The sequence below is a fragment of the Silurus meridionalis genome, chromosome 3, assembly GCF_014805685.1.
Source record: "Silurus meridionalis isolate SWU-2019-XX chromosome 3, ASM1480568v1, whole genome shotgun sequence".
Lineage (NCBI taxonomy): Eukaryota > Metazoa > Chordata > Actinopteri > Siluriformes > Siluridae > Silurus > Silurus meridionalis.
The window spans coordinates 17703740-17717911 of NC_060886.1; the positions used below are offsets into that span (position 1 = coordinate 17703740).

The following is a 14172-nucleotide window of genomic DNA, read 5'->3' on the forward strand; positions in this document are numbered from 1 at the left end:
GAAGACAGTGAACAATGACTTTCTTGGCCGGCTACTATTTAGATCCAAGCCGTTGTAACACGTTGAGTCTGAGTGAAGGGAGAGCTCACTAACTCCAGAACAGAAATCATATAAGCACAGACAGGTTTTCAAAACTCGTGCTTTTTTTATTTTTCTTGGCAACAGCGTTAAGGGTTAGTCAAAGAAACTTAGAAATAAGCATCAGAAAATAATAAGGACATATTCCTCGGTCTTGCACACATGCAGTAATACCGGAAAAATGCGGCGGCAGGCTGTTCCCAAAATGCCGCTCTGCTCTTAAAGGAGCCACAACATATTTCACCCGTTACACCGTGTAACAGACACTGTCTTTCATTATAGCCTGTGTAAAATTCATTAGTTTCAGTGTAGACATTATAGACAGGTGCGGCTTATTTATGTTTAAAATAAAAATCTTTGACAAATTCAGTGGGTGCGGCTTATATATGGATTATATATGGCGCTTTATAGTCCGGAAATTACGGTAAGTAGTGTTTTATCTGTATGGGGACTTTTCTGGAAGGCGACTGTAGTCTGAGTTTGAAAACCATTAGGAAGTTTTCCAACATTAAACATCTGTAAACATTTTCAATATGCAAGTCATTATTGTAGGAACGTTGCTTTGGTATTGTTTCCAACAACCTTAAATAAGAACCACCCCGAGCAAGAATTTCACCTCACACTTGTTCCTAATGTTTGCTGACGTACTTATAAACAATCCATTTTCTAAAATGTAGACATGGCTGAGGTTTACAAACTGCACATGGTTCTTTCAGTGTCCTGCCAAGTGCTGAGCATTTTCCTCCTGAGTCTGAGCTGATCAGCTGTTGTCAGTAAGTGCACTCCTGACACACAGAAGACTTACCAAAAGTTATAACGTGTTGATTACGTTATGTTGATGGCTCTGGTATCTTTAAATACAAAAACTACTTCTACAGCTGCTTCTGTTCAGTTGTACATTGTTCGGTCACACCTCCAGCTTCAGAGGCTTTTCTTTATTATTTACATCACTGTACATTAATCCTGAAAACCTCCAAACTACGAAAGCACATGGAATTATGTAGGCAACAAACAAAAAGTACAACAACCCAGAATACGTTCATTTTAGATCGTTCAAAGAGCCGCATTTAGCTTTAATGACAGCTTGGCAAACTCGATGCATCACAATCGTATGGTAGTCACCGGGAATGGTTTTCACTTCTCATGTGCACCTTTTTGAGTTCATTTGTGACATTTCTTGTGCTTTAGAGCATCAGTTGGCATTTATATTTTTGGCCAAATACTATAAATGTAAATGTTTTTGACTTTTGCAGAGGAAAGAGTGAGTACAGAATCAATAGCTCTGCACTCCAATAGCAATAGTCACCACTGACTTGCTCATTATGGTTAAACGTAAAATTATAATGAACACTTATAAGCACTAAACGTCTACATTCTTTTACACAGCTTTATAACCTCGATCTCTATAAAGCTGCTTTTGAGAGAAAGTCCATTGGTAAAAGCGCAATAGACACAACGAATAGAATAGTTTGGTTAATGCTACTGGAACTACTATACAAATCAATATGGCATGTAACACTCGGATCAGTAAAAAGAAAAGACCATTTCTTTAAGAAATGAAGTTCAGTCAAGCCGAAAAATCTCAGGAACTTTAAAAGTATTCCAAAGTGCAGTCGCCAAAACCATCAAACACAGGAATGAAACAGGCTCTCATGAGACCCGTCCCAGGAAAGGAAGACCAGGAGCTACCTCTGCTGCAGAGGATCATTTTATTAGAATTACCAGCCTCAGAAACAACCAGTTTACATAAATGCTTCTCAGAATTTAAGTGGCAGACATATTTCAACATCTGCTATTCAGACCTTCATCTTCGAATTGTGGTAAAGAAGCCATTACTTTGGAAGAACAACAAGCAGAAGAGATTTGTTCAGGCTGAGAAATGCAAAAAAAGGACATTAGATCAGTGGAAAAATGTGCTTTTGTCTAATGAGTCGAAATTTAAGATTTTTTTTTATCCACCTGCTGTGTCTTTGTTAGACGTAGTGAACGTGGTGAACAGGCTGTATGTGTGGTTCCCACTGAAGCATGAAGCAGAAGGTGTGATGGTAAGGAGACATTTAACCATCAAAGCAACCAGATCAGTTTGCAGCGACACGCCATCCCATCTGGTTTGCACTTAGTGGGACCATCATTTGTTTTCCAACAGAACAATAACCTCAAACACACCTCTACTTTATGTAAGAGATAATCGTTCAAAAAGGAGAGGGATAGAGGGGCTGCATCTGATGACCTGAACAACACAAACGCCCAATCTAAATCCATTTGGGATGAGTTGGACCGGAGCGTGAAGAAAAAGCAGCCAACAAGCACTGAACACCTCTGGGAACTCCCTAAGACTGTTGGTGAACCATTTCAGGTGAACTCCCTCATGAGGGTGACTGAGAGAATGCTGAGTTTGCAAAACTTTTACTAAAGCAAAAGAAGGATCTTTAGAAGAATCGAAAATTAGAAAAACATAATTTGGGTTATTTAAACACAGTTTTGTTTACTTCCTAATACTATACATGTTCTTTCATAGTTGTCTTCAGTATTTATGCACAATAATAAAAAGAAAGAAAAAACACAGAAGGAAAACATGTATCTACTTTTAACAGAATCTGTACCACTGTTTTTGAAACGGGGAAGAAAATGATCTCTGTGTCAGTTTAATTCTTCTCTTAAGTTTTTTTTTCCTCAGGCAATTACCGTCTTTGTTTATTCCTGTTTGCAATATTTTCTGACGTTTTTTTTTTTTTTTTATCATTCAGTTTCCCAAAATGTAAAGAAATTATTGGGCTAATTAAAACCCTGACCTTCTTAAACACTGGTTAAAGATATCTCATCCTACACGGAGCACAAAACCCCTGAAGAGAAACTGCATCAGCCACCAGCACAGTACAGTAACAGCTACAAACCGCTGAACCTGTGTTTGGAACTGTATTAAACAGTAGAATATGTTCTATAATAATAATGTATGACAGTAGGTGAATTGTGAGTGAGTACTCATCTAATTACCAAATTCTTCAGAATAGAGGTTCACACTGCTTGAACTATCAGGGCTGTTATTACCCTCATCTCTGGGTCTGTTCTTGTGGCACTAGTCATCTGCACCACCACCTGCCTACACACATTTAAGATCATTAGCACAGTCAGCAATATCTAAATGCTCAGGATCACAAATATTTGCTACTATTTGCCCTAAAAGCCAGTATAAGGACTACTGTAATGATTCTATTTTAAGCTCCTATCAGATACCTGTCCTGTCCTATTTTTACATATCTGTTAATAACCACTCAATAAAAAATCTGTCTTTTTAGACACTTGTTTGTTCATTCTGTGTCCTTCTAAACCACAATTATTTACCTTAATTTATTTGATGCTCAGAATGAGAGTTAATTAACATTAAGTCTCCTATTTGATATGGTTTTATCCCTTGTGTTGCTGCACAAAGTGGTGGTCAGTTAAACTGTCATGAGCCGCACACCTCGAGTTAGTTCGCGTCACTTAAACTGCATGATGTTCATGCAAAGCAAAAGTCCTCCAGCATTTCCCACAGTCCCTCCTTCAGCTGTTCAGAATAAATGAGCTGTAATGCAGCGGTTATAGTTTTGGAAATAGTTTATTCAATCATTGACATTGAAAAACTTCGTCTCCCAAACATTGTGTTATTAAAATCAAACTGCGCTATAACGATACAACGCTCTGATTAAAGGACAAGAAGAGATGCCAGTTTAATCCAGTTTTACAGAAGGAATGGTATGTAGTAATGTCATGAGACGGCAGCAGAGTGAGAGAGAGAGAGAAAGAGAGAGAGAGAGAGTGTGTGTGAGAGAGAGAGAGAGAGAGTGAGTGAGTGAGAGAGAGAGAGAGAGAGAGAGAGATCAGTATTACTGGTGTTATACAGATTATTTTATGCTTTAATACTGCCTGGCACGTGTAAAATTGAAGCCTCTGCTACGCACTTAAAGACACAACAAAGTCATGTTTTTGTTTAATTAAATATACAAAAAAAAACTATAAGTTAAAATAACATTCAAATGGAGTAACAGGATAAAATCAATATGTACAAGATTAACCTCATGCTAATGAAGGTTATGGTGTTTTTTTTTTTTGTTTTTTTTTTAAATGCAACCTTTTGTAGCAAAATATCTTTACAATTAAAAAGCATTTCTGTTCTTATTTTTCTCACAGAGTTAGAAGCTGAAAAAAGAAGTGGTTTGCATAAAGCCACCTGGAGAAACACCGGCTTAAGTGGTTGAATAATCGAGTTGAAATGTGTAAGTGGAGACATGGCATGAGCGCCTCTGCATTATTTATCAGCACTTTTTAAAGAATGTTCACTAAAGTCGAAGCAGGTGCTCGTGTGCTGTTCTTTTTTTTTCTTCTTCTTTGGCTTGTACAGTAATTGAAATAAACAGGTGTAAATATTGGATCCAGTTGATCTGCTACAGCTTTTGTATCTTCCTACTGAAGGTGAGCTGCTCAGGAACAGATGTGTGGCTCTCGGCACAGCTGTATTACTCGCTTTACTGTCATATTGCTCAGAGTCCATCAATTGCAGGGCATGAAAAGGTATTTCTGAGCTGTAATTCTGAGCCGAGTGGATTTTGATCTGCTAACACTGATGTTTACGTTATATACATTTCACATTAAACTGGAACCATCTACTTTACACAACCTTTCACCGTTTCCATTAATACTTCTCCATAAACCCTCTAGCATTTTTCTTTTTTTAAACTAAGATCGGTTTTTATAAAACCTGCCATGCCCACATTCAAAAATGCTACATAGACTTTCCATTTCTTTTTGATTTGCTATAAGCTCAACATGCCTGTAATCTTTAGGGACACACCCAGCCCTTGTCCAAACATAGGACAAAAACGTGTTTTTGGACAACATTGTGCAGTAAAAGCGATGTGCTAATTACCAGTGGAATGTATGAGTTCATCAGGGATATTCATACTAGTGTATTTCTATGTTTATATCCAGTTTTACAAGGTGGTAAATGAGCAAATGGTCCTATTGCTTAATAAAAAATATATGATACATAATAAAAGTAAACAAAAATACAACATCGCACGCATGTTAAATTCAGGCACTTGGTCAAAAAGTAGCTTCAGCTTTTGGCCTTTAATATGAACGTCTCCATTCCTTTCAATCCTTCATCAGTCCTTGTCACACAGAGAGGCTGGGAAAAAAAAACCCTCTCATTCGCTCCCACCTCAACCAATCGCATCCGCTTTGCCTTCGTTACATCACCAGCTCTGAGTTGTTGATTGGCCGTAAGCTCTGATCATCAAAACGTCTCCGGACACTCCTCCTCACCGCATCAGCGCGCCTGTAAGGCTGGTTTCTTAGATCTGATGGAGAAAAAGATGTGTCGGTCATCATGTCTGGATATTCTTATAAATGCTGGGTGTGCTGGCAATCAGACAAAGCAGCTTGAGTTTAACAGAAAATCACTTCAAATTCTTTTTAAAGATCAATTAAGAACTGGGAGTGTCCTCTCACTAAAAGTCCTCTCTCTGTAATAAAAACACTGCTGATCACACTCTGTCCCTTAGCGCTTATTAACAGACTACACAAGGTGTAGACTCTATTCATATGAACATTAAAAGGTACTAGCAGGGCTGTTCACTGTATTTACTTTAATCTTGATTAGCCCTGAAATGTTTTAAACCTATCAACAGGATGAAATGATGGGAAAGAGAACACTGTAATCAGAACAGAGTGGTTGAGGTTAGGTAAAATAATGGGATAAATAGAAAGAGATGCTTGCCAGGTTGGAGTACCATCCATCACCACTGGGGTGCTAGTGGACGAGTTCCTTACCCTCGAGTGCACATTTGGAAATTTAGTAATATTATTCTTCTTTAAGGCTGAGAGAAGAAGGAGACAAAAACTGAGGTTAAAATAAAGAAGGGGTGACCGAAGAAAGAAAGGTCGCCAAGCACACCGAGTCAAGCTGCCCAGGGGTAAGAGAGCAGAGGGTAAAGTTGCAAGACAGTCTTTAGCTGTGTGAAGAAGCACTCTGTGCCTATAGAAAGAGCGCAAGCCGTCATGGAGCATGAATTAGCAGAATTACTTTAACTGTCAACACTCAAACTGCTTTGCACGTTGACCTCCAGCAACACGCCATTGAGCAAATACCAAAATACGCATGAAAAGCCCTCTGATAAAGAAACATAAATAAATGCATGGTAGGGTTATTTGAGGTGCGTATCTGTATTTAAGATACAAAAAATGACCATGCAAACATAAAAAAAAAACATTCAAAGAAAAGCAAACCACAGAGCAGTTAAGAGGCAAAGCATGAGAAGAATACAAATAAAAATATTCGTTTCATGCAGCAGGCAATGAACATGACACAGAAGGAGCTAGCTGGAACAGGAAATTACACAAGCACTTCCTGTTAGTCCAAGCTCAACTAGAATGTAAAGAAAAATGAGATGAAGCAAGTCAGTATCATGCAAACAATGCAAACACAACAACAATGATATAATACACACATTATGATGAACTGATGAAACAACTCAAGCAAGTCATAAAGCCACAGAAGAAGCCAAAATGCCTGGAGATGCATATCAACTTTTTTTTTTTTTTTTTTTAACATATGTATTTAATTTATTTTTTTATAATAACTAGATTTGATTGCCTATAAAGCGGCCCATAGATGATAGCTGACAGCAGAGGGCGCTCTAAGCACAGCACTTTAACACACAAAAACTGAATCGAACCTTCTACTTGGAGTGCAAATGTCAAGGCTGAACGTGACATTCCAATCTTTTAAATCTTAAGCACAATATCAAGTTCTCCGGCATTATTGACTTATCGTGCCATTTGCTTTGCTCGGATTGGAGATGATGGTTTTGCCACAATGATGAATATGAATTTGTAATGAAACACTCCATGCAGAGGAAGTTGTGATGGGATCACTCTCACCCCCCCAAAACCACCCGCCTTCATGCAGGGTATTGGAGTGAAGAAAATGATGGACATAGTGATTACAGAAACACCCAGAAGACATAACACACACACACACACACACACATATATAACCTTGGACCATATCCAAAAGAGTGAGGGAGTGAGAGTGAGTGAGTGAGTGAACCCAAATGGAGAACAAAAACCTGACCTCCCACCTGGAATGTAAAACGTGTGAGGTGTGAAAAGAGCACACAGTGGATTAAAAAGAGAAAGAGAAAAAAGCATGCTATTTCTAGCAACCTTTAAGAGAGAGAGAGAGTGTAAACTTTAACAATGGAGTTCCTCATTGAAGAAGCGTGAACCCCGTTTGGCCGTGCGCGCCGTAAACGGGACGGTCTTCAGCACTGCGTTCGGACAAAACAGTCACACGCACGCACACACAATGATGCGCACACACACACACACACACACACACACACACACACACACACACACACACACAACAGAAACAGTTAACCAGCCAGCACAGCAGCTAGGATGTTAGCACAGCTACTGCATGTTCAGCAGCACGGCACAAATAACAATCTCATGGGTTAATAACAGGTTCTACTCTCAGCTAATTCGAAAATAAAATAAGAATGATATGAAAGATCTAATTGGACAGCATGAGAGCCAACATTCCACTTTGATTCATTAAATACACAAGCTTGTCAGGTCAAGCCCTGCTCCGCTATTGAGGAATGTTTCTAAGTGAAAGAGATCAATGACGGGGAAACCACCTAAAGTGACCTTCTACACATCTGATTCTTTTTTTTTTTTTTCCTTTTATTAAATCTTTATCTGATCGGATTAGTTATCCAGCTATTGTGCAACAGGGCAGTGACACTAAGAGCTATAGCTCAGTTATTAAATGTTAGTGCTTTAAGGTTGCCATGTTAAGTTTGAACACTATTACAAAGCAAATCTTCAGCATGCACGCTTAACTAGAGCACTGCAGCCAATCCCAGCTCAGGCCAGAAGATAAGGAGTATGTGTACATGTTAAGGGGTTTGAGGAGTACTGATGTTAATCCTGTGAATGTGCGTGTATATGTGTGTGTGTGTGTGTGTGTGTGTGTGTGTGTGTGTGTGTGTGTGTGTGAGTGAATGTATGTAGAGAAAGCTGTGTGTGTTACCAGTGATAATATCCTCAATGGTCCCGTCCTTTCCCTCGTAAACATGCCGACTGTCCTTCACTTGCTTCTTCCTCAACTCAGCTATCAGCTCCTGCTGCTGACGTTTATTCTTATGAGAGGGAGACTGAAGATCAGAAGAAGAAAAGTGAATTGCAATGCGTTACAGTACATGACCCATTTTATACTTAATATATATTTATATATACTTGCCAGGAATGTGCATTCAATTTTATTACACATTACACATTTTTTATGATCTTTTGGCACAATGGCACCAACATGGCTCTCCATTGTTTGAAAGGACAAAAAAGAATGCTAACTGTGTCTGCTCTTAGTTTTACTACAAAAAATTTCTTGTAGCTTGTGCACATGATTACATTTCTTTTATCAGGGAATCTTTTTCTTTTGTTGACTAAATGATTACTTACTGAGAAGCTTGCTGTTCTTTTTCTTCCACAAACCCAAAACAGTTCTGTTTTTGACAAATAACTGCGCAAATATTGTCCACTTGTCCCTACTTCTGAAATTTTATGGTCTGTACGTGTAGTGTATTTTGGATTTATTCTCAAATTTGGAGCTCCAGGTTTGAACTATATAAAAGCAATCTAAAAAGAAATGTAGCATAAAAGCAGCAACTTGGGTCCCACATGTAAAAAAAAAAAAAAAAATAAAAAAATATATATATATATATATATATATATATATATATATATATATATATATATATATATATATAAATGTCAACCAAGATTTGAATTCTAACATGTCTTTGATTTTATTGACAGGAGTATATAAATACAGCATTAGTAAATACACCCCGCACATTCTACCTTCTGATCTTCCTGCTCCATGGCCTCCTGCTCCAGCAGCTTTTCCATCAACATCTGCTCCTGCCTTTTCCTCTGCTCATTTTCCTCCTCCGCTTGCTAACAGAGGGGAAAAAAAACAAGCAGTGAGTCTTGCGCACAAATTCTATCTTACGTAACACGTTAAATGGCTGTTCTGAAAGTCGTTTGGAAGGGGTCTGACATTTACCCTGTATGCTTTCACAAAGCGCACAAACACAGGGAAGAACACTGATGGAGGCATGGTTTTGGAACTCTCCCCAAAAAACTTTACTACCTCATCAAAAGCATCCTGAAAGAGAACAACAGTGTCACAACAGGTCTAAGTGACTATAATTATGTTACAAAAACAAACAAAAATAAATAAATCCTATGACTAGATAATAAATAATAAACCTGTGCAATCTTGGCATCATCCTGTAATTTCTTCAGCTTGTTTTCATTAAGATGTATGAAGTCTTTGAGAAGCGTGTTGTGGCCATGCATGCTGTACTCTCTCCTAGTTAGATCCATTCCTCTCTGAAGCTCCTTCACATCCATCAGCACATTCTCTAAAGATACTACAACACAAACGGTACAAACGCAAAAAAATGTTCAAATAAAATAAAAAAATATTCGACAATATTATCGAACGTATTAGAAAGACGCAACATTAGATGTGTCACATGAAACTTTCTCTTTTGTATATACTGTACCTGCTGCTGCTTTTTCCACATAATGGATCTCGTTATAGAAGAGTGCCACCTGCTGGTATTTCTCCCTCACTACATTTGCAATGTAATGCAACAGTGTTACCTTCCTGTCTGTTGATTTGGTATCTATTAACTGAAAACACAAAAGCATGTTAATGTATTGAAAATGACATTAAGGCCAGAAAGCGCAGTGTAATGAAGTCTTACCAAGTCTAAACTTTGAAGTTTGAAACCATACACTGCCCCTCTTTTACTGCTGTTCATGTAGTTTCCAAGAGCTAATATAATCTACAAGTGAGGAAAAACAGGAATGTTCGAGCAAGAGTGTACAACCAGAAAAATGAAAGTTTCCTCTGGAAAAAAATAACTCACTAACCTCTAGAATTTTCTTAAGTTTCTGTGAAGACTTGATGGACACAGAGGCTGCGATAATGGCATGCATTTGCTGTTGAATTAAAAAAAAAAATACATCAAACACTCTTCTAACAAAGAACGCACAGCCAAAAGACAGTGAAATGAAAAAATGACTGAGAAACGCATTGTTACAGAATTATAAATTATTCAGATACTGATACTGACTGACAGAAATAGAAAGGAGTCATACAGTAAATACAGCCATAAAATATATAACACTAGATATTTATATCAAGGTAACAGGTGACGCGTGTTTTATACTAACTGGCGTAAGCATCTGCACACTTTCATTAAAGTTCCCCACAAATGCCATAATAGTCATCTTCTGCATGAGGCGCTCGATTTTGCTGAACTGCATCATGAATCGGTCCTCATCTGTAAGGTTTTCCAGTGGTTTTCTCTCTTTCTCGTACTGCCGGAACATTTTAACCTCGGCCTCTGTCGGGATAAAACGCAGCAGGCACTCCACAAAGTCCACCGGCAACATCCGCAGGTCAAACCTGAGAGAGGAAAGCAGAGAGCTCTTTAATGCATGTTTACCAGGCTGCTCCTTTAAATCAAAGTGTAGCTGCAGGTATGAAAACTCTCCACACGCAGGAAGAATAATAGCGCACAGTTCTAAGCAGAAGGATGAGAGGATAATTGTGATGCTTCTTGGCACACAGAAAACAGCAATATGAGAATGCAAGCTCTAGTTTTGGAGAATTTGTAAAATGTACTAGATACAAACTCAGTTCTTTTAGAGCAAACAAAACGTAGGAAAAAGTATGACTGTTTTCTTTAAAACAGGGTTTCTGCAGGTTTCAAGAAGTCAAATTTATGACTTTTTAAGAACTTTCAAAACTATTAAGAATAAAATATAAGACCTTTATCACCACATCAAACAACATACAAATTCATTTTTAAGCCAAATTTAGGTAAACTTGCACTTCCCCATAGGTGAAAAATAAAATCGGTTTGACGTCTGTGCTACAATCCAAGAGAGACTCCTGCCAATAATTATCTTTACACTAGAGAAAGTAAGAACTACACCAAGAAAACAAAACAAAGCAACAAAAAACAACATTCTAAACAAGTAGTGATACATGGACATATGAAAATTAAGACCTGTTTCAAATTATGTAAGACCTAAAACAGCGAATGTAAGACTTTTTAAATCATAATATTTTTTAGTTTAAGATTTAAGACTTCTTTAGGCTTGTTAAGACCCCAAGAAAAGCCTGTAAAAAAAAAGTAATATTTCCACATGAATATTACTTACATCTGAATTGATTTGCAGATTTCCTCCGGCATCTTGCCCACTTTTCGGAGTGTGATGGCCAGATTTTTGGCTCTGTTAGAATCAAGCAGTGAAACTTTGTTAGGGACCTTCTGAATGGTCTTCTGCTTGTTAGAAGTGACATCAATTGCAGGCCCTTGAGCTCTTGTCTTGAAGATCTCCTCAAACTCATCTACATTCAGATCCTAAAAGAAACAAAAGGAGCAGAACATTGTAATTCCTTATAGGTTCGATTTGTATATTATAAATGTCAGTGCAGAACCATTTAATCGAAATTGGAAAACAAAGGTGTGCACATAACATATTCTAACTGTAGCATTATTTAGTGGAGTGTGAGATCTTTTACCTCCAGTATTCTCTCATCATCAATCTCATTGAAGACGGTGCCATTGATTTGGTTGGGTTTCAATGCCACCCAGTTAAACACTGGCAGTCTGAATTTCGTTTTAATTGGCTTCTTAATCTTCACAGCTGCACGACATCACAAAAAGCATACATATCTTATACAGAATACAGCCACAAAACAGGTACTACATAAATAATGTCATTAGAGTGAGTGCTGAATTAAAAGTGGTGACACACACACAGGGTCATTGCAGGGAAACGAAAGATATAAAAAGGATAAGTGTATCATAAGGACACTGAAGTTCCATGGCAACAATAAGAAACTCTTTGTATAGAGCTGCATTCAGTCATAGTGAGGTGACAGTGAGTGAATAAGAGTGACTCATGTTCTCGCCACTAACTCTTGGTAAAGCTTCTATTATTTGACTGAGAAGCCTTATTGAGGGGAGAATTCAGCAATGTTGAAACTATGTGCTATAGTACGGACAATTGAAGTCAATGTAACAGATGAGTAGCAACTAGCACAAACTAGTACAAACTAGCACAAACTAGTACAAACTAGCACAAACTAGCACAAACTAGCAAACTAGTAGAAACTAGCACAAACTAGCACAAACTAGTAGCAACTAGCACAAATTAGCACAAACTAGTACAAACTAGCACAAACTAGCACAAACTAGTAGAAACTAGTAGAAAACATCTCAGGAAGCTAAAATTAATTTCCAAAAGGTTTTCTCTCAGTGATAATGGTGAAGAACTCTGGTAGATTTTGTACGGCTGACTTCTAACAGAGATGTTCAAGTGGCACTGAAATCCACTGAAAGACACTCCCTAATTTTAATCCTCATCAAACCATGCAGTAGGGCACCATGCCCTGTGGATAAAGGATTATCATAATGGAAAACACCATAGCTATCAGGACAGACATGTTTTTTTCACATGGTAACAGAAATCATTCATCTACCAGACCCTCTCAGATCTGTACTGTTCACTTGGTGTGCACCAGACCTGCACTAACCCACTTGCTTGGAATAGATTCAAGGTGGGATGATTTATCTGAAACTAGCACGTTTCTTTTTTCTTTTTTTCCCGCAAGAAAATGTTTGTAGTTTTGTAACACTAAATCCTCAAATGACCAGTTAACAGTTTTTTCCCAGTTTTTTTGTCACTGGCCTGTGATTGTAGTCTCATGCTCATAAGGGGGAGAGATGCCCACATGTTTGTATGGATGGATAGAGTAGAAAAAGTAATCAGCCCACTTCCTGTACATTATCTGCAGGTATATCAGTTGTGCATCAGCTGCAATCTTATATTTGCACAACAGTTCACATGTAGTAGCATGCCGGTATATTCTACCATGCAGCACACAGCACACACTTTAAACAAACACACGGAGTCGTATCTTCATTTACATGAATGCCATTTGCCAGATGCCCCTTGTTTAGAGTGACTTACAATTATCTCAATTATACAACTGAGCAGCTGAAGGTTAAAGGCCTTGCTCAGGGTCCCAGCAGCTTGGTGGTGTTGGAATTTGAACTCATGACCTTCCGATCAAAAATCCATTGTCTAAACCACTGAGCTACCACTTCCTTCTTTGCTGTTAAAAGTAAAAATAAATGAAAAAAATTAAAAAACGTTTTCTAGCTTGGGATGCACAATTCTCCATCAAAATCTGACAGTGTAATGAAGAGAGTGCAGATCCCTAAATTTCCAACTGCAATGGACGAGTTAGAAAGAAAAGCAGCAGGTCTAATGCAATATGTGGTTTCAAACTTTGGCGTTTGCATACTGTGATTTACTGAGGTCTAGAAAACGTTCCATTTTTGAACAGTGATTAGACTGAAGGGAAAGTCTTCAGCAAAGCATCTTATTTTATGCCTGGTTTCAAGTGGAACAGTTTGACATAAGCTGCCTTGGAGCACCAAAAACTAACAGGAACTATGTGGACTTTTGGGACTACAAATGCCATCTAAACTAATTTTACATATAAGGATGAATTAGAAAGAGCACAACACAGAAAACCTACAGAACAGCTTTATGGGTCCCTCTATGTTGGCAAAAAGATAGAAAAGAAACAAAAAGCGAGAGTTTAGTAAGAACAATGGAAAAAAACGACCATCAAGATATGTATACTGTCCCTCATTTGACCATAATCATAAGGTTGTAAAATGTTGAACAAGTTTAGTTCATCTTTGCTCCATAAAATAAAAAATGAAAAGTTCACAAAGAATGAAAAGTTTTATGACAGGACCAGCAGTACAGTCTCACTTGTTACACTACACAGCAAGAGCTCAGCATTTAAGAGCTGACCCATTAAACCTACATGTGCTACTCAGTGTAACAATGCATTACATTGCAATTTACATTGTAGAGACAGATCTTATCAGACAGGGAAATGATTTCAGGTAGATCAAGTATGAAAATTAGCAAATTGCA

The 14172-nt window shown here is 37.9% G+C and overlaps 1 protein-coding gene across 4 annotated transcripts in view; it reads right to left on the bottom strand.

The window, feature by feature from the left end:
• Nucleotides 1–3657: 3657 nt before the first annotated feature.
• fmnl2a (formin-like 2a) overlaps nucleotides 3658–14172 on the bottom strand; it is a 49902-nt gene continuing 39387 nt past the window's right edge. The window contains exons 16-27 of one of the 4 annotated variants that reach the window (XM_046844755.1): nucleotides 11735–11859; nucleotides 11371–11573; nucleotides 10375–10609; nucleotides 10072–10140; nucleotides 9903–9983; nucleotides 9699–9828; nucleotides 9400–9563; nucleotides 9194–9295; nucleotides 8989–9084; nucleotides 8159–8282; nucleotides 5837–5936; nucleotides 3658–5417 (exon numbers count right to left, since the gene is read on the bottom strand). In XM_046844755.1, the coding sequence (XP_046700711.1) occupies nucleotide 5417; nucleotides 5837–5936; nucleotides 8159–8282; nucleotides 8989–9084; nucleotides 9194–9295; nucleotides 9400–9563; nucleotides 9699–9828; nucleotides 9903–9983; nucleotides 10072–10140; nucleotides 10375–10609; nucleotides 11371–11573; nucleotides 11735–11859 (1430 nt within the window). In that variant the 3' untranslated portion in view covers nucleotides 3658–5416. Of the gene's footprint in view, nucleotides 5418–5836; nucleotides 5937–7284; nucleotides 7389–8158; nucleotides 8283–8988; nucleotides 9085–9193; nucleotides 9296–9399; nucleotides 9564–9698; nucleotides 9829–9902; nucleotides 9984–10071; nucleotides 10141–10374; nucleotides 10610–11370; nucleotides 11574–11734; nucleotides 11860–14172 lie in introns of those variants that run through there. The other 3 variants (XM_046844756.1, XM_046844757.1, XM_046844754.1) reach the window with 3 other exon arrangements.